This window comes from Oryx dammah, unplaced genomic scaffold, assembly GCF_014754425.2.
Source record: "Oryx dammah isolate SB20612 unplaced genomic scaffold, SCBI_Odam_1.1 HiC_scaffold_28, whole genome shotgun sequence".
Lineage (NCBI taxonomy): Eukaryota > Metazoa > Chordata > Mammalia > Artiodactyla > Bovidae > Oryx > Oryx dammah.
This window is the reverse complement of record NW_024070212.1, coordinates 38,957,840-38,980,919: the sequence shown is the minus strand read 5'-3', so window position 1 is coordinate 38,980,919 and position 23,080 is coordinate 38,957,840. Positions and strand designations below refer to the sequence as shown.

The 23,080-nt window shown below is 32.8% G+C and overlaps 1 protein-coding gene across 4 annotated transcripts in view; it reads right to left on the bottom strand.

Moving 5' to 3' along the window:
• The window catches only part of COL11A1 (collagen type XI alpha 1 chain), a 223,231-nt gene that overhangs the window by 12,765 nt on the left and 187,386 nt on the right, over window positions 1–23,080 (bottom strand). For all 4 annotated transcript variants that reach the window (XM_040232197.1, XM_040232199.1, XM_040232200.1 and 1 more), the window contains 10 exons: window positions 20,560–20,613; window positions 19,860–19,967; window positions 19,524–19,577; window positions 18,787–18,840; window positions 17,691–17,744; window positions 9,703–9,756; window positions 9,459–9,566; window positions 8,922–8,975; window positions 1,324–1,377; window positions 234–341 (listed from right to left, as the gene is read on the bottom strand). In XM_040232197.1, coding sequence (XP_040088131.1) covers window positions 234–341; window positions 1,324–1,377; window positions 8,922–8,975; window positions 9,459–9,566; window positions 9,703–9,756; window positions 17,691–17,744; window positions 18,787–18,840; window positions 19,524–19,577; window positions 19,860–19,967; window positions 20,560–20,613 — 702 coding nt within the window. The remainder of the gene's footprint in view (window positions 1–233; window positions 342–1,323; window positions 1,378–8,921; window positions 8,976–9,458; window positions 9,567–9,702; window positions 9,757–17,690; window positions 17,745–18,786; window positions 18,841–19,523; window positions 19,578–19,859; window positions 19,968–20,559; window positions 20,614–23,080) is intronic.

Genomic DNA, 23,080 nt, shown 5'->3' with positions numbered 1-23,080 from the left:
ACGTTTGTGTAATTGACTACTGAAGTATAATTTTTATGGTTTCCAATTTTCATAATTTTTATTTATTTACTCTAAAGTTGAATAAATTTTTTTTTGAAAACATCATTGATTTAAGGAGATTAGACCCTCTAAATCACTTCGTTGGTCATGTTTAAAGGAATGTGTGCAGGAGTGTGGGTGTATTAATTGTATGATTGGAAAGGAGTAGGAAAATAAGTTATATCTTTACTCACTCCATCTCCCTTTGCTCCTGGAGATCCTTGAGTTCCAGGGAGTCCTCGGTCACCCTTTTCACCTTGTTCTCCTGGAGGACCAATTAGGCCAATTAAACCAGGATGTCCCTTTGAAAGGCAAAGAAATTTTAATGATGTATAAATTGCAACCATGTATTAAGTTATAGTCATAAAATAACTGCAAGTTAAATTCATGAAATAGAATAAAAAATACATTAACAATTTTAACCCTTTCTAAATAAAATATAGGATTAAGAATCTTTTCCTCCTCACCTAATAGGATCATTTACTGATTGTATTATATGAGACCTTCATTAAGGGTTAGGAATATGTATTACTGAACAAAATGCTTTCTGAAAGCATCACCTTCAGTGCTGTGTTTACTTAAAGGGAATTCCTTTAACTAAAAGGCCAATAATGACCAAATTTAATATTGGTGAAATAAACAACAGAAAATTCTTTGCTTTAATAAGCACTGGATAATGTATATGTATGGCTAAGTCCTTTCTGTTCACTTGAAACTAAAACAACATTGCTAATTGGCTATAACCCAAGACAATGTTTTTGGTGCTTAAAAAATTAAATTAAAAAAATAAAATGATTTCTATGCTTCAGAGATCTTTCAGTACCCAAAAAATATTTACGAACAAAAATAATTCAAAAATATTAATGTCACTCTAAAAATTTTTTTTTAATTATTTGATGCAATAGAGCACACATATCTTTAAAATTACCATCTGAAGGACAGTCTAGTTTAAAATTTTTATTTTCATGTTTAAAAACATGAAAAAATGGGCACTTTGTTATTCTGTTTATTTTCTGAATAGCTATTTTAGTATAACCATATGCTTTCTCCATATGGTTCCTAGAAAGGAACATTGACTAATATAACATTGAGTTCTGGTACATTTTTCATCATTATTTTCTCTTTTCTGAACTCCTCTTGGAAGCTAAGGATTGGCAGCATTTTCCTTGGTTAAAATGACAAAGGAATTCCTTGAAATTTCCTTTTGAGTGATTTTAATGTGCATAATTGTAGTCTCTGCAATCAGGATATCAACACTGTAATAACACATTATTTTATGCTCACCTTTTCACCCTTGGAGCCAGGGTCACCTTTGAGGCCAGGTAAGCCAGGAGGTCCCTAAATAATGAGAAATAACAAACATACATAAGAGTATGTGCAAATTAGAGAAATCATATTATTATCTGAGGAAAACAAAAACAGGAAAAGCTGGTTTTAATAATATGATAAGGTTCAATATAACTAATAATGAGCAGATTCAAGATAACTAATAATAACAAGCATTTACTTTTTAGGATTATAAATTATTTTGTGCACTAAAACACCATGGTTTAATATGTAACCATAATAATAAAACATAGTATTGGTAAGTTTGTTTAAATAAATATGAAGTTAAAAATAGGACATGATTTAAAAGGAAAGAAGCATTTTTAATTAATTTTAGAAAATAAGTTTCCAAATTTTACATTCATTTAATCAAGTATTTTAGTGCTAAACTCAAATTCAAAGGTTATAATATTGCCAGTAAAATTTAAAGGAAAAGCCTTTAATATTTGACAGTCAACTGACCATTGTTAGCCATTTTGCTAAGCAAACTCCCAAGAAAGTATTTTTAGCTATAATTCCTAAATTGAATTTCTAATCTAAATAATCTCTAAATGTAAAAAAAATTCACTTTATTCATATTATACCTATATTTTAATTATTTAATCTTTTTTATAATCCAAGGGTAAGCCATTTATCTATTCAAGTTAAATTATATTGTAATGAAAATTATGGAATCATTTTGGCAACTAACTCTTAGTCCTGGCCTCTACTCACAAAAATACTCATAATGATGTCTTTTAAACAAATTTTTAGATATAAAAACTAGTGTACTTCAACACAAACTAAGGTTCTTGTTCTGAAATTACAGCAAGTTGAACTATGCAAGCAGATGGTTTACAAGTAGGTGATGGATGAAGAAAAGGCCAGGATAATACTACAACACTTGAGTCACTACTGCTTACAACAAATACCACATCAAGAAACAAAGGCAAAATATAAATTTTTCTCTATGGGTTTGAATTATATAGACTGAATTGAACTATTTGAATTATAATTTCAGTAAAGATTTTAACATAGCACTTAAAAATCAAATTGTTTTAACTTTGATCAAGCTATATGATTAATCTTCACTGTAGTATATTTTGCAAGGCTACCATAAGTATTTTTTCTCTCTCTAGACAACTTGAATTTTCAGTGTGAAAGAGCACAGTAAGTCTTAGTCCATCACCTTTATGAATTTAATGTATTAAGGGCCCTGGATCTAAATAATGTGATGTAATATAAAAACTATGGGTTGAGAATCTGATAGACTTGGGATAGAAGGCAGATGCTCTTCTCAGCAGTTTAGCTAACCAAAGAGAACTTCAGTTCTCTCATCTGTAAACCAAGGATTATAATTCCTGTCTCAAGGGGCTACTGTGAAACTGCATAGATAAGCGCTTTCCATTCTTGAGTTTCTCAAGTCTTCTCCTCAAACTGAAATCTTGAATATCAGAGAAAGATAAGAAAAATATTAGTATAAAGTAGTCCTGTGTAACAACAGTGTTTTGGACTGTTATCAGAAATATTTAAATTTGTTTTGGTGGTGCAGTAGTAAAGAACCCACTTCCCAGTGCAGGAGACACAGGAGATGCAGGTTCGATCCTTGAGTTGGTAAGATCACCTGGAGAATGGAATGACAAGCTATTCTGGCCTGAAGAATTCCATGGGCAGTGGACCCTCTGACTAGAGTCCACAGGGTCACAAAGAGTTGGACATGACTGAGCAAGTAACACACTGCACTAATGAATGAATCTGAAATTCTGTTAGTATTGATATAAAAGTGAACAATTTCCTTATATCATTCTATTGACAATAGATAAAATTATCTTTATAGAAATTTCATGCAATTTTAAATGTAAATGTGCCTAAAAATCTTCCTATAAAGAAAAAGTTATTAATCCTCAGATGTAGATTTGTTATCAATTCAGTTTAGATTCTCTTTTGTGTAACTAATAAATAATCATGCTACTTTGTTAAAATATTTGTCAAATTCACTTTCAGGAATATTCTCAGGCTAGATTCTAACACTGGACTTTCATCTCATTTGCTAATACTGTATCAGAGTGGATGATCTCAAAGTGTGATCCTCAGACCAGTAGCATTATCACCACTTATGAAGGTATTTTGCGTGAGTGCATGCTCAGGCGTATCGGATTCTGTGATGCCAGGAACTATGGCCTAAGGCTTCTCTGTCCATGGGATTCTCCAAGTAGGACTACCGAAGTGGGTTGCCATGCCCTCTTCCAGGGCGTCTTCCATCTTCCCAGCCCAGGGATTGAACCTGCATCTCCTGCATTGCAGACAGATTCTTTACCACTGAGCCATTGGAGAAACCCTTTGTGAACGTATTAGAGAACCAAATTCAGAGGCTTGTCTAGACTAACTGAATCTGAAATTCTGGAGTTAGAGACCAGCAATCTGTTTCATAGGTTTATTATTCATTAAAGTTTGAGAAAAATGATTCTGTGGCATTAGGTCCCAAATTTGTTAAATCAATATGAGAATCAGAATAGCATAAAGAATTTCATTTATGTTAATAAAAGCATTACTTATTTAGTCCTAGTAATTCAATAATTTTAAGATTAAGTAAGTATATTTGCATCAACTATTTTCTGATCTCATCAGAAAGGCCTGGTAAATTATTGGTTAGGAAATTAATGTTGCCTAATAGCACAATTTTAAAGGAATAATTTAAATGAATAATGAAAATAATGAAATAATTCCTTGAGGTCATGTGACCATCAGGATAGATGCCAAACATTCTATATGTTAGCACAAAGTGACATAAAAATGCATGAAAAAGTAGTTCTAAGAAATATGTAATTTCATGAAAGAACCATATACCTGAACCAGTAGCCTGAACCCATTTAAAAATATTGTTTAAAATTGACATATGTCAGTAAAAAGTAAATATATTCTTTAGATTGAAATACAAAAGCTATTTAAAGAGGCCAGATGTTTTTCTTTCTTTCTTCTTATTTTACAGTTAAGCTTTCTCTGGTAGACAGTAAACAAAGAAATTTTGCTGTAAGTGAGAGAACTAACAGGGATGTCACTTCATGAACACTGATATTCCAATCACTGCTTCATTCAGCATCTCAGGTCTACCACTCATTAGTCGAGTATTCCTGAGTCCGTTCCTTCTTATCTTAGAGCTTTATTTATAAATGTATTCTAATAATAACTGTTAGAGAATTGTGATAGAAAAAGAAAAAACAGGCCTATGAAAGCACTACATATAGTGAAATATATGGAAATATGAATTATTGTTGTTTGTTTCTGATATGCTCTAGATGGTTATCAATCAGCTTTCTCATAACAATCTAATAGTAAAAGCTATAAGGGAGAAAATAAAAGAAACATTACAGATTCTAAATGCTCAGGGTAATGGGAAAGCTACTAAAGTTATTTGTGTTTGTAATGCTTTCAAATCATTTCTATCAATATTTTTCATGAAAGTTATAGGAAATGAATGTTAATTCTTTTAAGCTAATAATATCATAAAATTGCAAACTATATCTAAGGAGGCATTTGCCAAGCAAAGTCAGTTTCTTGTTTTCATCAGTTGGAAATAGACATTGGCAAGTTATGATGTGATAGCAGTATAAAAATCCTCTGAACCTGGAATATATAAAAAATATCAACTCTGCATATAAAAATGTTATTTCAGGTACAGATATTTTCTAATCCTCTTTAGAATATTGTAAATTGAAAAACCCTATGAAATACATAATTCATAAGTAATAAAGTGAAAAGGAAAACTGATACATTCTCAGGTGTCTAGAATATACAATCAAATATTTTCCCTTGCTGTATCATGCTGTACACAATATTTGCTTTACTATGCATCTTAAAATTCCAGTGCATTAAAATTTAAAGAAAATGCATATCCTACTCTTTATTTAGAAAATAGTATTGTAAAATAACATTTAATTTGGTGAAAAGCAAATGTTTTGTGATTTAAACCTGTTTAATCATTATGGAATACTACACATCTCAAGCCTGTTTACAGATAAGTTAAAAGTAGCATTTAAAAATTTAAAATATAATTCAGTAACCCATCCTACCATTTGTTCAGCAATTATGGCTTAAAAAATAATGTTATCAGCATGAAAAAGAATTAATGTATGATAAGGTAAACTTGTAAAAATACTAAACAAATTTTCAGGTACACTGGAACAAATAGTTCTTAAAATAAAAGATTATGAAACAAAATAAATATTTAAGATAGATACTAATTATGCCTTTAAAAAGCAAAATAAAAATTAATATAAAATTATTAAATCATGTTTGACTATGTGGCAGAGAGGAGAATATAGCAATTATTACTATATTGCTCTAAAGTTCTCTAAAGCACTCAATTTTATTACCATATGATTTTTTCTATTTTCTGAAAAACAAAACAAAACAAAAACAACACAATAAAAAAGTTCAACTTCAAAAACTCTCAAATTTCTTTATACAATCTCATCATTGTCTTTAGCTTTCTTTTAGCTTTCACACATACTGTTTATCTACTTTCAGTTCCATATGATGGTTCTGAATATTTAACTGTATCTAAAACTCATGCATATGTAGAAGCTTGAATTTTGCCATGAGAAATATGTAATTTTGAAGTAATAAGTAAACATTGTACCATATATAAACTCTAGTAGAGCTGATCATATAGAATGGTGAGATACCAGTTATCATTTTATGAATTTTAAAATGTTTGTTCTTTCTTATATCAGAGCTTTATTTATAAATATAATAATAACTGTGTCAGAGAATTGGGATATTAAAGAAAAACTAGGCCTATGAAAGAACTACATATAGTGAGATGTTAGTTACTGTTGAGTCTGACTCTTTGCAACCCCATGCACTGTAACCACCAGGCTTCTCTGTCCATGGAATTTTCCAAGCAAGAATACTGGAGTGGGTTGCCATTCCCTTCATCATGGAATGTTCCCAACTCAGGGATCGAACCCAGGTCTCCTGCATGGCAGGCACATTCTTTATTATCTGAGCCACCCGGGAAGCCCACATACTGTGAGGTAGAAACGAAATGTTTGTTTCACTATAGCCCAAAGAATTTCCAATCCAAATATTAATATCAAGTTGTTAAATTGTTACTTATATAGCAAATGGTCTAAGTTGCTTCAGTTTTATTTATTTATTTATTTTTTTAGGAATAGTTTGTTTAATCAACGTTAAGAACCCCATGGATAAAAATGTATTAATATCCCCATTTAATTCATTTTAACCTCATAATATCCTATAAGATAGATGCTACTTAAAGTCTCATTTTACAGATGAAAAACCTAAAGCTTAAAAAATTAGAATAACTTTCTTAAAATTCATTCAGGTTGAGAGTTGATGACCTTAACCTCTAATCATGATATGCTACTTCTCATTCAAATCCAAAGTTGCCTACTAGAACATGTATTTCTTAGTTGAACTGAAAAGTTCATTAAATTGTTATAAAATGCATCCTGAAGATGATTTCTCCACTCATCCTCATCTACTGAAGACCAAGTAGCATTTTCATCAAAATTAGCACAAACTGTTTGAATGTATGAAAAAGCTACAACAGATTCGCATTCTAAATACTCTCTGATAAAATGAAAAAAAAGCAGCCAGAAAAAGGAATGGCACCCATGTTGCTCATTTCTGTTGCTTTCCATTTTACTGTGGAAAAGGGTGTGAGTTATTTAGCTAACATTCAGAATTATAAACTTTTGCAAGCTAGAATCAGGTGGTACGTCTGATGGTTTTATTTTTAATATTAGCTGAAGGAAATCTCGAGCTTGATGCTTTTTATTACATCTGGAAAAAGGTCAGAATACTTACTGGAAAATCTGAAATAACCAAAAAAAAATCTTTGGCAAATTTTAGGGTGGTATTAAGGTGGAGTATTTTTTTCCGAGGCTATGACTCTGTGCACTAAGAATTTAGCATATCTAAGAAGAGTATTCTCTCAATAGCGATGCAGGCATGGAACTGATCTTATTTTGTCAAGTCCCTGTTCCAAAGCCAGTGGGTCATGTGCAGAGTTGATAATCCCCTCAAAATCTGATAACTCTGATCTATTTATTAAAATAAGTGATCTTTAACTTTTCAAAGCAAGTTAAAAATAATCTCCATAACACTATACTTGGAATGTTAGAGGAAATTTTTGTGATATTTTTACAAAAAAAAAAAAAAAAAAAGGCCAAGTTCGCCTGAATGATTAAGATTGCAGATACTAGTTTCGATGCCTTTTTCAGCACATACATATATCTGAGGTAGTTAATATACTCATGAGAAGCAGTTTTGTAAAATTTCTATAGACAAACCTGACTATTTAAACTGATATACATTATACTTGAGGGGTTTCCCAGGTGGCTCAGGGCGAAAGAATCCACCTGCCAATGCAGAAAATGTGGGTTTGATCCCTGGGTCGGGAGGATCCCCTGGAGGAGGAGATGGCAGCCCACTCCAGTATTCTTGCCTGGTAATCCCACGGACAGAGGAGCCTGGCAGGCTGCAATCCATGAGCTTGCAGAGTTGAACACAACTGAGCAACCGAGCACATACAGACACATTATACTTGCTACTACTATTACTAAGTCACTTCAGTGGTGTCCGACTCTGTGCGACCCCATAGACGGCCCCCTACCAGGCTCCCCGCCCCTGGGATTCTCCAGGCAAGAACAATGGAGTGGGTTGTCATTTCCTTCCCCAATGCATGAAAGTGAAAAGTGGAAAGTAAACTCGCTCAGTAGTGTCCAACTCAGCGACCCCACGGACTGCAGCCTACCAGGCTCCTCCATCCATGGGATTTTCCAGGCAAGAGTACTGGAGTGGGGTGCCATTGCCTTCTCCACATTATACCTGAATAGCGCTAAATGTCTTGCTTTCTGTTTTAATAAATCCCTTTACATATTACTATTTTTGGACAATGAAGTTCAAATATCTCTACCATGAAATAGAATCTGTCACCTAGTAGGCAATAATTTTAAAGGCAGGTCTTGGATTCTCACTTTCTGCCTAAATTTTATAGCAAGGATAGCCTCTATGAACCATATGCTAGTTAACTAAATGCTTTATTGAATTTCTCAAGTGTGTTGTTTGCATATACAGTTTATGATATTACCCAAGCTTCTGTGTTAATGCTTTATCAAGGGTTAATGCTTTATCTTTCAGCCCATATGACTCATGAACAGAACAATTTATTTGGTGAAAGAATCACTGTATGCCTGTGCCAATGCTATTTTTTTAAATGAAGTGCCAGGAAACTAAGTGTAATTGATGCATTAGGGGAACCGTTCACATTTGGAAAAGGACTGGCCGGGCCATTAGTGGCATTTTATTCAGAATGGATTTTTTTTTTCATCAAATGGACATAAGATAGGAAAGACCTTTTGATCAAGGGCATATTTTCCAAGTAACTTATCAGTTAGAATTATTTTCCTCTTTTTATTTTGGTCTGAATAATACACTTCCTTGAATACTCTACAACTTATAAACCAATTTACCAGATGAAATCTTAGGGATTCTAGCTTATAAACAATTTCATTTCTGGAATTCTAACAACAGAAAAATGTGCTACTCACCAAAGGACCAGGTGGCCCATCTTGGCCTGCAGCTCCAGGGAGACCTTGTTCTCCCTGTGGAAAAAGAAACATGACAGATTTTTTAAATTAACAGAAGCAGACATATTATTTTTCTTTAATTTTGTTAATGCAAAAAAGAAAGAAAGCAAGCATCACCTATGGATTCCATCACATGGAGAACATCTACAAATATTGTGAGCAATTTTTGAGTCTTTTTACTTGCTGTTTGTATGTCTACATGCACATACACACACACAGTCACAGATAGATAGATGATTGTGTGTATAAAAGTATTACATCTTTACGATCTTAGGGCTTAGCGTTCTATTCTATCTTTATAATATAGAATTTCATCATGTACTTATTAAATAAATGACATACTTAAATATTCTCAGGGGCTCTGGCTTTAATTATTACATAGTATTTACCATATACAATAATTTATATAATAATGCTGACATAAATATTTTTATCCATAATTTTTCTTAGAAATAAGACATTATTTTCCAAATGGCAACTATCAGCACAGATGCTCACCACAGGGCCTGGGATGCCCCGAAGACCCTCTGGACCAGGCTTTCCAGCTGGTCCTTGAGGACCAACTGGGCCAGTTTTTCCTGGAGGACCCTCAGCTCCTGCTTCTCCCTGTTAGAAAATAAAATATGTGGATGTATTAATAATGAGGATAGACATTTTATTATTTTATGAAAAGTACTGAAACAGTTGTTGTCCAATATAGACATGAGATTTTCAAACATGATACCCGTAGTGTATGTTTTACCTTAGCACCCTTTTCACCTTGTCTTCCCTCTGACCCTGCAGCTCCAGGAGGACCCTACAAACACAGAATTGCACTTAAAATACATATAGCATATAAAAAGAGTACAACTGAGATCTTATTTATAAATACCCCAATTTAATTAGTGAGAGTCTAATAAATTGTGATTTTCTATAGCAATTTAGTTTAAGAAACTGAGAAAACTCAAAACGCCTTTGATGTACACATTTTAGAATATTAAGCACAAATGAAGCACAGATTGATACAGATAATCACATCACAATAATGTTAGGAAACAATAAAGATAAAAATTTTAAAGAAATATTAACACTTAGTCACTCTTAGTGTGTTAAATACTCAGTTATCATTTATTATGTTGCATAGTCAGAAATTAATTGAGGGTTTCAGATTTGACTTCCATCATTATATGTGTTTTGGACTGGGTCCTTTCTTAATCTCAGAAGATCCATATGTTACACATTTTCATAAGATCATTTTCAAACTGGAATGGTAATAGTACAACATTTAAAATCTTGTTGGTCAACAGATACTGACTTTTTATTCTCTGACATTATAATTTAGTGGCATAAAAATAGTATGACTTTCACAAACCTAGTATTAGAGAAAACAGAAAAAAATCTTCACACTCCATATGTCATCCAAAAACTTAACAAGATATACTGCTATTTGCATAACTTTTGTATAGCTGCATAGATTGCTATTGGAGAAATGCTAATTAGTATTTCATAATGCATTATTTCATAATGTTCCTCCATACACACACAGACATAGTTTTCTGTCTTTGTGAGGTAGGTATTGGTCTACCTATTTCTCTTCAGTTCTTTTTTATTAGCTATGTGACTTTCAACCAATTATTAGTATTTTTGAACTTGATTTCTTTCATCCTAAAATGTTCAGTTCAGTTCAGTCGCTCAGTAGTGGTTGACTCTTTGCAACACCATGGACTGCAGCACGCCAGGCTTCCCTGTCCATCACCAACTCCCGGAGCATACTCAAACTCATGTCTATAGAGTCGGTGATGCCTAAAATATTATTAATAATAATTCTCTTGTTATAGAATTATTGTAAAATTTAAATGATCCAACACATGAAGAAGTATTTTGTGAACTTCCCAGTAGAGCAGTATCAAATACAGGTATGGAATCTGGTGTTTAAGAAGCTAAAGCCTGGACTCAGACTTCCTAGATTCAAATCCTGGCTCTGCCATCAACTAGCTTTGTGATCTTTGGCCAGTTACTGTGAGTGATTCAGTTTACTTCTCTGCATAATGTGTATTATAATAGCAGCTATCTCCCAGCATCATCATAAAAATTCAATGAACTGATAAATTTAAAGGGTGTATAACAGTACCTGAGACATAAAAACACTACAAATATTAGTTATTGCTTTTATTATTACTAAAATGATTGGTTATTGTTATTCTATATAAATTCAATTAAAGTATTTACCAATATTTTTCACCCTGTTGGCAACTTAAGAATTGAGACAAATAAAACTGACTTTCAAAATACATTTGCAAATATCATTTCAACAGATTATTTCATACTTTTTAATATATGAACTACAAATATGAACTCCATCTTTTGAATTACTTATTTTAACTAGAAAATTGAAAGCCAACTAAAAAGATATTCTATAATATGATCCTGTACTATGTGGTCAGATCTTGAAATTTGACATTTAGATTTCCTCCTTACATTTTCTTGGTCATCAGTGAAATATAAAACTTGACATTTCTAAACTTCATAACAAATAGGTAAAAGGAATCATTTATATTATATAACTTCAATATAATAGTCAAGGTATCAAAGAAAACAAAAATTTTTGAAGCTAGAAATATGCTATAATTCCCACTGTATATAAGTTTTGTTCCTATTCATTATATTTAGGCCATTGATATTTTCACTTATGGCATCTCTTAGAAATCTTTCAAATCAACACAAGCAGGGCATTTAGTTTGACAGTCCGATCAGTAAGAGTGCTTCTGCCTTCTTGCTGTGGTGGGATAAACAATGTATTCCTAACAAATTCATTCTAAGACATAACAAATTTATGACTGGATTATAAAATATTTATTTCATTTCCACTAATTCATTGATATTTTTTATTACTTAACAAACATTAAGATTCAACCTGAATCTGAATTGTGCTGAAAATTTTTACACAAGTTCAGACATAATACAGGAAGTTTAAAAAGAAAAATAATGATATCTAGGAAATTGTAGTATTTCATTTACCCCTAGACTTTCCTGCTTTTCATTTGTTTATTTAATTTTTGCTATGAATTGTGTTCAAAATCATCCACTAAGATTGAGATTGGAGTTTGGGGAGAGTAGAAGAGACAATATTAATTGGTGGACTCAAGGCGAGGGAGGATGAAGTTTTTCAAGATGCTTTATTAATATTCTACTGGTGAATAAATGCTAGCCTTTCATTTGGTCTTTAAAATCCACATTTAAAATGAGTATCAAGCACTTCATCAAATTCAGAGTTCAGTGAACTCATTTATCTCTGAGAGAGGCAACAAATATATCATCAGTAATTATTTTCTCAGTATTATCACTGTAGCTTCATCTATTATTACACATTCCTTGGTCCTTGACCCCAAAATAAGAAATGTATAAATTCTGTAAGCAGTCTCTTGTTTACAATTCAAGCAGTAATTTGTTAACAATAATATAGGCATTGAAACTTAAGTGTATCTTTTGAATTTCATACTATTTATACAAGAGTACTTCTCCATAGAAGCATAAGCTTCAAATATTTCTTAGTGTTAAAGGGTTGAGTCATATTTTGGTATACAGATGGTAGCTAAACTTATTGTAATGATTATATTATAATGTATAAAATATCCAATCACTATGTTGTACAGTGGAACTAATATAATATTGTAAGTCAATTATACATCAATTAAAAATATTGGCATGACAGCTAAAATATTAACTTATTCAAGTGTGAAAGTGTTAGTCTCTCAGTCCTGTCCGACTTTGTGACCCCAAGGACTGTAGCCTTTGCCCATGCAATTCTGGAGTCAAGAATACTTGGAGTGGGTTGCCATTTCCTTCTCTAAAGGATCTTCCCCACCCAGGGATGTATTCTGGGTCTTCCACATTGTAGGCAGATTCTTTACCATCTGAGCCATCAGGGAAGGACATTGGGTAAAATAGCCATAATGACTATAATTTGGGGAATAGAAATGAGATTCAATGAATAATGGGCTTTTCTTTATTCTGTGAAGATTTTACCTTACAATAGTGACATAAAGGTATTAACTTTGAGGTTGAATTTACACCCATGAACTTTATAATACAGAAGATATATAAATATCCAGCTTTAGAAAAAGCAAGTCATCAGCAATCTAAAATGTAACAAAAATGTTGCATTTACTGCAAGGGAGAAAAGAAAATTTGAGTTTAAAAAGCCTAGAAAATTTAAACACAAGTAAACTACAGCACAGCCACAAAATTGTGATTTAATAGAAAGTTTTTTCATCCCAAAAGAATTTCTTTCCTCTTTGAATGAATGCCTAATATCTATCCTGGTGGAAATCCACATTAAATGACTTTGGTCTGTTCTTTATCTCATTTTCCCCATTTTTCTCTTATTCTTTATATATATATATTTTTAGATGAAACAGGTTTATTTTTAAGAAAGACTAGAGTGAAAATGGATAATGTAACTTTTCTAAGAGAATAGGCAGTTTTCTTAAAAAAGAAAACTAAACAATGTCTATGGACAAACTTGTTTTAGTCATTTCTTTCTAGATATCTGCATTAAATATAGAGGCAAGGACTCAAGGCAGTGAATTAGTTGCTGTACTATCATGAAGTAATGAGTGTTCTGATTGGAAAATGTCTCATAAAACATGATACAATAAAATAGGTTCTTGTAAATCAGTAATCACTGCTAAGCAAGATTTTTCTTGCTGTGAGAAAAATGGGCTTCTCTGGTAGTTCAGCTGGTAAAGAATCTGCCTGCAATGCAGGAGACCCCAGTTCGATTCCTGGGTGAGGAAGATCCACTGGAGAAGGGACAGGCTACCCACTCCAGTATTCTTGGGCTTCCCTGGTGGTTCAATTGGTAAAGAATCCACCTGCAATGTGGGAGACCAGGGTTCGTTCCTGGGTTGGGAAGATCCCCTGGAGAAGGGAAAGGCTATCCACTTTAGCCTTTCTTGCTTGGAGAATCCCATGGACAGAGGAGCTTGATTGGCTACAGTCCATGGGATTGCAGAGTCAGAAATGACTGAGCAACTAACACTTTCATTTCACTTTCAAAATATACGATATAGTCCTTTCCACTATTCACTTTTTACAATATTATTCTTCAATTTACCCAATCTTCCATACATGCTGCAAATAATTAAAACTTTATTAGATGCTAGAAATGTACTATGCATGGAGAATATAAGAGAAAGAGTGAAACTCTAAGAAATTCACAAAGGTTAAGGAAAGAAGACAATATTAACAAATACAGTACATTGTAAAACACAGGGAGATGAAACCTAATATCTGATCTTTATCTTAGGGTAGGTCGATATGGAAAGGATGTTTCCTTATAACATTTTATCTTCTGACCATCCACATCCATGCATAAAGGCATAGGCTCATATATGTTATATATGAGCACATAGAGTTGGTTAAAATTTCCTCTATATTTCTATCAATTAATAATATCAGTTAATGCTTTAATTTTTGTCAATTTTCCTTTGGCAAAAATAAGATAAACTCCTTAAAATTCCATTCAGTATATGCATTTTCAAATCAGTTTACTCATCTGTAGATTTTTTTTTTTCAGTATAAGGGTTTTGAACTAGCTCTTGGTTTCAAACAGCTATTACAATAACTGGAGCATTAAAATCCAATGGCTTATTGATATAAACTGTAGTCTTCTAGTGCCTTAAGGAAATGTATGTTTATTCTCAAGTATTAAAATGCATGACAGAAGGTACATGTACTACAAATGGCAACTTAATTTTCCTACCTGTTCAATAACTGTTAGAATGATGTTTTTTAATATCACTGCTACTCACAACATTCCGATCAATATTCTATCAGGAAAGTTTATTATCATTCATTTGTAAGATTCCCTTAAGGGAAGTAAAATACTATTCAACACATTTCTATTCATTGTTATTTCTGCTATGAGATGTTATAGCAAAATTGTTACTGATCTACTTTTGTGTTGTGTCCAGTGTAAGGAAACAAAGGATAAGAGAAATATTAATTTCCATAAATTACATCAAAACTTACTTAAAATTATACTTTCCAGATGAACTAACAGGAAACAAATGGTAAGGATATTCCATATTCAATTAAGTCATAAGTGTATAGATCAGATATTATAATTATTATATAGGAATATTTTTGCTGTTTCTACAAGGGTGATTTTAGATGCTTTTGAACTGTGGTGTTGAAGACTCTTGAGAGTCTCTTGGACTGGAAGGAGATCCAACCAGTCCATCCTAAAGGAGATCAGTCCTGGGTGCTCATTGGAAGGACTGATGTTGAAGCTGAAACTCCAATACTTTGGCCACCTGATGCGAAGAGCTGACTCATTTGAAAAGACCCTGATGGTGGGAAAGATTGAGGGCAGGAGAATGGGACGACAGAGGATGAGATGGTTGGATGGCATCACCAACTCAATGCACATGGGTTTGGGTAGACTCTGGCAGCTGGTGATGGACAGGGAGGCCTGGTGTGCTGCGGTTCATGGGATCGCAAAGAGTTGGACACCACTGAGTGACTGAACTGAACGGAATTTTAAATTGATTCTTGCATCAAAGATGATACTGCCTGCTGGCTGAATGCAAAAGCTAGCAAAGGCAGAATTCTATCCACTCCAGTATTCTGGCCTGGAGAATTCCATGGACTGTATAGTCCATGGGGTCGCAAAGAGTTGGACATGACTGAGTGACTTTCACTTCATGTATCCCTTCAGGCTCAGGAATTTGTGTTCCTTCAGTACATAAACAAGGTGACTTCACAGACATACAACAAAGTTCCCAAGTACTTTCTTTGTATATTTCTCAAACTAGATCTAAATCCCTGTTGCTTAGCAAATCCATGTTATTGAAGTTATATGCAGTCATCATGAATTTAATGCTCTGTTTTCTGGCAGTAGTTCTCATAGGAAATTCCTTTACAGTTTATGTTACATGATTTTATATGTATTTACATCAAATAAATAAATAATACAAATATGTATCCACCTCAACAGAATAACAGTATTCTATACTTTTAAAATGTAATTAATTATGAAGTTATAAGTTCATTGCTAATGAACTTTCATGTCAATTTACAGAACTCAGAAATTAGAAGAAAATGTCTATCTTATCTGTACATTTTAATTAACATGCTTGTTTCAATTATAAATGATGCCGTAATTTAAAACTTGTATTAACTCCTTAGGAACAACATTCACCCTTTGAACTCTTGATAAATCCAAATATTAGATGTGATGATTTAAATATACATTTATTAATTTAATTTTACTCCAGCATTGAATATTATTTTGCGCACTTTATAATTGAGAAAATTGAGACTCAAAGAAATTAACTTATTCTAAGCTGTATTTCTGGGCTTCCCAGGTGGTGCTAGTGGTAAAGAACCTGCCTGCTAATGCAGGAGACTTAAGAGATGGGGTTTAATCTCTGGGTCAGGAAGATTCCCTGGAGAAGGTCATGGCAACCCACTCCAATATTCTTGCCTAGAGAATCCCATGGATACAGGATGCTGGCAGGCTACAGTCTACAGGGTCACAAGGGTCGAACACAACTGAATGATTGAGAATGTATGTAAGAATAATAGCCCAATGGCTGTTTTGAGATATATTTCTTTTTCTATCAAGATTATGCTTTTGGCCTGCTAACGAAAAGAAAACAAGCAAACAAATAAAATAATAATATTTATGAGAAAGAAAAGGAGGAAGAGGAGGAGAAAAGTTAAAACAGTCACTTGGTCAGTGGGATAAAATTGTATTCAAAGACAATATTTACCACAAACTAAGTTCATTCTGGCAGAGAAGTGTTTGGTTGTAAATATTGACTCAAATTTACATCCTGAGTGCATGATAAGTCACTTCATTTGTGTCTGACTTTTTGCAGTCCCACAGACTGTAGCCTGCCAGGCTCCTCTGATCCTGAGAGATGGATTTAAAACCTGTTCATACTCTGTGTATAGGAAGATGTATAGTATGAATACTTCCTAATATAAAGCTACCATTAGAAAACAAGTGTGGCCCCAATTGCTCTGTGCTTTTGAATTACTGAAGAGGAAATGAGACTGTGAAATATATTTTAATGTTTACCACATACTTTGTTCTTGGATAGGTTAAAAAATAGACTAAAGAAGATGAAGGAGAGCACTGGATATTGATAGAAGAGCTGCAAGAGGCCGGTCTACAGGATTATTTTATTATAAAAACAGTATAATAATAGGGAAAAGGAAATAAAACAAATCTCCTAGGTTCCCTTGTAGCCAATATTTTGAACAAGATTTTTATATTTCACTATAGTTCTTTTTTTAAAATACAGCCATTGTTTCCAAATCAAAGTAGTTTGACAGTGTAAAGCAATCTAACATGCTGATTTCTGAGCTCATACTATTGATACTGTAATAAGGTTTCTATAATTCTTTCAAGAAGCACTGGACTTCAGATAATAGCATGAGCTGAAGTTCAGGGTATCAGAGCAGAGTCTTTTAAAAAAAAGCCTGTGACATTTTTACAGAGGAGGAGATCTAAGCACAGAGAAGTGTAAAACTAGTTTTCATGGTGACAGATTAAACCTGTCAATTAAAGTGTGTTCTACATTAATAATTATTTTGACAAATTCAGGAAATTATTCTCTAGGACTTATATATTTCAGTACCATTATAATGTTGCCTACAGCTTATATATATATATATATATATTTATGCACAGAATGGATAATTAGTAGACATTTCAAATAAAGAATTTTTAAAACTTACTCTTTTACCAGGAGGACCTGGTGGGCCAGCCTCACCAGATGGGCCAGGAGGACCCTAAAAATGTGAAAAAATATCTTGTTAGCAATTTTATGGGTATTGTTTTATGGCTTCCAGCACTGTTCAAAATCTGGACTGAAACCAACATGCTTTTTTCATTTCTCCACATCTATTTCCTAGAATATCTCATCCCTATTTCAAATACTTAAACTTCCTCCAGATATCTATAATTACAACCAGTAAATTTATATGGAAAACTTCTTCATATAAATAGAAGAAAAAGGTGGAATTGAATTCCTTCTATTTAAAGCTGTTTTTTAAGTGCTAATTTATATCTCAAAAATATCCAATCGATGTACTAATTAATAGAATCATGTGGTTAATAATTCAATTCATATCACATACATCTGTGAACTATGAATCTATATCTCTAATTTGATCTTGTGCAACACTACTCTTTTTTATGCAAAGGAGAATACAACATGCTGGGATATGACCCACAAGTCTTATTCACACAGAATAAGCCTATATATCTTTGACTGCAAACATCCAGCGGATATGACTCTAGAGACAAAGTTATGTTAACAGTGCAGTTTGTCTTTCATTCCTAGTTAAGTAAGCACCCTCCTTACTTCCTCCTTAAATAACCACATGTGGCCAAAGCCTCCTGCTGTATTTCCCAAATTAAAAATTTTAAAAAATAGTCCAGTAATGCTGAGTTCCTTTAAGTTAGAAATTGAAGTAATTCATCCTAATAACAGGCTGATAACCGTTTTCTTCATTTAAGTCTCACTTGTGAGTTTAAAATGATTTTCCATTTAGCACAACTAGAGAGATAGTTGAATGTGATCTGGTGTGACAAAATCACTATTATGATACAGCTTTAGTTTTTATTATGAAGGCTGTGCTTATATTTCTTAAATTGCATCAGGTAAGAGACATTCCATGGAAGACTGAATTTAAACTGGAGCTCAAATATAACTGATAATTCATTAAGAAAAATATGTGTACATTTAGCTATGCTTTTGAGAGCCTGATTACTTTCTTTTAAATATCTTGAGACTCTGCAGAGACTAAATAAAATAGTGTGTTTACTTACCGGTTGTCCAGGATCTCCATCTTCACCCTTGTCACCACCAACACCATCTTGACCCTATAATCAGCAAAAGAAAATGAACCCAGGTATTTCTCACTATTAACTCACTTTTATCAGGAAAAAAAAATATGATGTACCAGCTTAGTCCTTAAGATAAATTATTACCTGATACACAAGAGTATCGTTATATTTTTTCAGTTGTTTTTTTTAAGAATTGTAGAATCTCTTACCATATAATTTATGAAATTTCTCTCATATTAAATTAAAAAATATATAGTGTGCTCTGAATATAAGGAAAAGGGAAGACATAATTATTATACAAGAAGAGGGCATCCTTTAACTATGAACAAATATGATGCAGTATGAGATATTTAGATTTTAGAACAGACTGAGGTAAAAGCAGAACTCCTATAATTTTGAAATAAAAGTAATGCTGCTCAGTTCCGTTCCGTTCAGTCGCTCAGTCGTGTCCGACTCTTTGCTGCTACTCAAATAATTAATATGTACAACACAACAAACTCTGGAACAATAACCCAATGAAGAGAAATTAATAATCATGCAACACAAGTCTAATTATCTTCAAATATACAAATGTTTGTTCTGGTACACGTGGCTACAGTTTACATCTTTCTTTTCTTCCTAATTTTGAGGATCCACTGAAGTAATTAAGGCTTTTCTTTAATTTTTAATTGGGAAGATTCCTCATGAAAATAATTATTTTGTTTTCTCATGATACTTACTGCAGGGCCAGGCTCACCAGGAGGACCAGGATCTCCAGGAAAACCAACAGGACCCTAAGATAATGTTTTAAAAGGAAATAATGAAAAATAATTTCATATAAAGTCATGATATTCTGAAGTTTAAGAGGTAAAAGTCATGGCGAAACCATATAAAATATCTTCTGCTAGAAAATTTTTTTTAATTGTATGAATTGAGAATGCTTATGAATATATAAAATGAAGAAAAGTTAACTTCACTAACTATGGGCCAAAGTCTCATGATTTCTAATCTTTCTATGAAAAGTTTCAAGGAGCTTTGCCATAGATGTCACTTTGAAGAGGACCGAGGTCACTCACCGGATTACCCTTAGGGCCATCATCACCTGGTGGTCCCTTAGCACCAGGAGGTCCAGCAGCACCCGGTGGACCAGCTTCTCCTTTCTCTCCTCTTTCTCCTTTGGGACCCTACACAACATAAGAAAAACACCTGATTCTCTTACAAGTTTTAAAACAGCTTCTTAACCTCAGCATATTAGGTCAGGCACTTCTCTGCTGTGGGAGCCTGTCTCCTGCATTGCAAGATGTTTACCACCATCTAGGTGCCTATTACGTAGATGCCAGCACTTATCCTTCCTCCAAGAATGATAACCAAAAATGTCTCCAAACATGGCCAAATGTTTTCTGGAAGTCAAGGTCACCCTCAGTTTAAACCAATCTAAGTTAGAATAGTACAATCCATAATCACTTGATGTAGCAGGGTTTGTTCATTTCTTTTGTGGATAGTCCACCAAAGATATGTGCAATAAATATCTTACAGTTCTTAATGTTCTAACTTATGCACATGTAATATTTGTTAACTTTCCATGTGAGTCAAAAATATGCAGAGGATAGGCAAAATATTAAATAAAAAGGCTCTGCATTTGTGATGATTCTTAATGGACTGGAAAGGGAAACCAAATAACTGAATTGCATCTAGGAGTTAAGTTCCATGTTTAAAATACTCTGAAAGAAATATCTTATCCCTAAAACACTATATTGACAATAAGCCAGCACTTACACCTGTGCCTGCTTCTCCAGGAGGTCCTGGGTTCCCTGCTTCTCCAGGTTCACCCTATAAAGAAGAGAAATGAGTTATCAGAACACAGAAACGATGTTTTGCATTTGTAAAATTGCCTTCAATGATGACCATGACACTTTAAACGAGCCCTTAACTCATTATATTGTTTAAAAAGCAGGGACAACTTTGATAAAAAGAAGGAACTTTTTCTATTACTGACCTTAATACTTTTATTTCTCAACTGGGGAGATATTAATAGAACTGAATATGCTGGATGCTACAATTCTCATCAGTTAGTTAATAGCCAGAACATTAAGCAAAGTTACCACCAAAACACATAAAACAGACATTCATATGTTTCCTAAAAACTGTGTATTGTGTTGCAGCAATATTCACATTACAATTAAGTTTATGGATTAAACAATTTAAAATGTTTTCTTTCTAAAATATTAATTTGCTCTAATCAAACAATTTGGTAGCATTTTGATAATCCTATCAAATATGTTAGTTGAGGTCTGAAGAGGTATAAAGTGGAGCTATAAATAAATACAAAAAGACTATTTGTAAGATGCATATTGATACTTAGATACTAATTAAAATTTCTTTTTTTGTCTCTCTCTCTACATATATATACATATTATGTTAAGTCACTAGGTCATGACTGACCCTTTTGCAATCCCATGAACCATAGCCTGCCAAGCTCCTCTATCCATGTAATTCTCCAGGAAAGAATGCTGGAGTGGGTTGCCATTTCCCTCTCCTGTGTGTGTGTGTGTGTGTGTGTGTGTGTGTGTGTGTGTGTGTGTGTGTGTATACATTTCCTTCTCCAATATATATACTTCTCCAATATATATAGGTAGTTTTTATGATTTCCATATATAGATATGGATGGCTATTTTCTGACTCAGTGGAATAATAAATAATCCTCCTAGACTAATAGGTTTTCTCTTGTGAAAGTCTGTTACTAACTCTTCATACTTAGAAATGCATACAAACACAATATTCTGTTCAAGTAATCATTCAAGTGAAGTAATAGAGTACATTGATGTGCCATGAATGTTTCTAACAAAACCTGTAGTACTAGAAACTCTGAAGTAAAAATTATTCTAATTAAAAAAATATGAGGCCTAAATTTCCTTTAATTTTTAACTTGGCTATTTCTAATGTTCCTGGCACAAACCCACTGTTCATGAATTGGTTTGAAATCAAATATAAACATAATTCCAAGGGAGAGACTATTTTGTGTACACAATTTCTTATTCTTTGAGAATATGCACATATTTTAACTTTTGTAATTGTCTGCATAATGAGGGAAGAGATCAAATACTTTCTAAGAATTTATTAGTACTATTATTATGTATAAATTATTTTCTCTCTCAAGATAAGTAGAAAATATTTCCAATTGTCTTGAAAAAACTTTACAAGTAAAATATTATATTTACATTATTTTCAAAGCAATGAATCATTCATCAATCCCAGTATGATGGAATAAAATGTAGGTGACATTTAAGAGTCATTATTCACGTCTTTGAAAAAAACTTAAGCGGTTTGCCATTCAAATCAACTGTAAAATGTCCATATTAAATTCATTATATATGGAATGTATATAGTATACTGCATAACCTCAATTAGATGGAATTTAAAAAAGCTAAGCTCACCTAAGCAGAGAGTAGATTGGTGGTCACCAGGGGTTGGAGATTGGGGGCCATGGGGAGATGTTAGTTAAAGGGTTCAAAATTTCAGATACTCAAGATGAATAAGTTCTAGAGATCTAATATGTAACAGTATGACTAAATACATATGAAAATTACATTTTTGGTTATATTATAGACAAATGTGCACAATATAAATAGCAATTACTTAAGATGATAGCAATTACTTAAGATTAATATTATCTCTAAAGGTCCCATTTAAAATTGAAAAGGGATGGAACAAGATCACAAGTAAAGCAATAAAACAATGAACAAGACTGGATTATATAAATTAAATATTTCTAATATCAACAGGCTATACCATGCTTATTCTAAGTAATAGTAGTATATCTGCAATAATGTAAATTCTATGAAGACTGGCATATGAAAGAGGTGGTAGATTATACATTTATTATTACTTATCATTTAACCATTTTATCCCATTCTGTAACACACTTGTTCAGATTAAAGCCCCCTTCAGAAGGGACAGCAAGTTACTCTGTCTGCCTAAATTTATAAAATATGCATTCATTGTTTTGAGGAAAACACTAAAGTACAAAATCCATCAATAGCAAACATATATTACATAGAAAACAAGTTAAATTTATTAAAGCAAAGTGCAGCATGACTAAAGTAGCTTAGCTTTTCTTTTTTCTATTGAATTTGGGACTGAAAATAAATTTCCAGCATAGAAGTGAGAAAGCATTCAAATCAAATCAGATTTGATCTCAAAAATCTGTAATCTTCATAAAAGTATACCCTAGATTCAAAGTATAGCCAGAATCTATACCCTAGATTCAAAGTATAGCCAGAATCTATACCCTAGATTC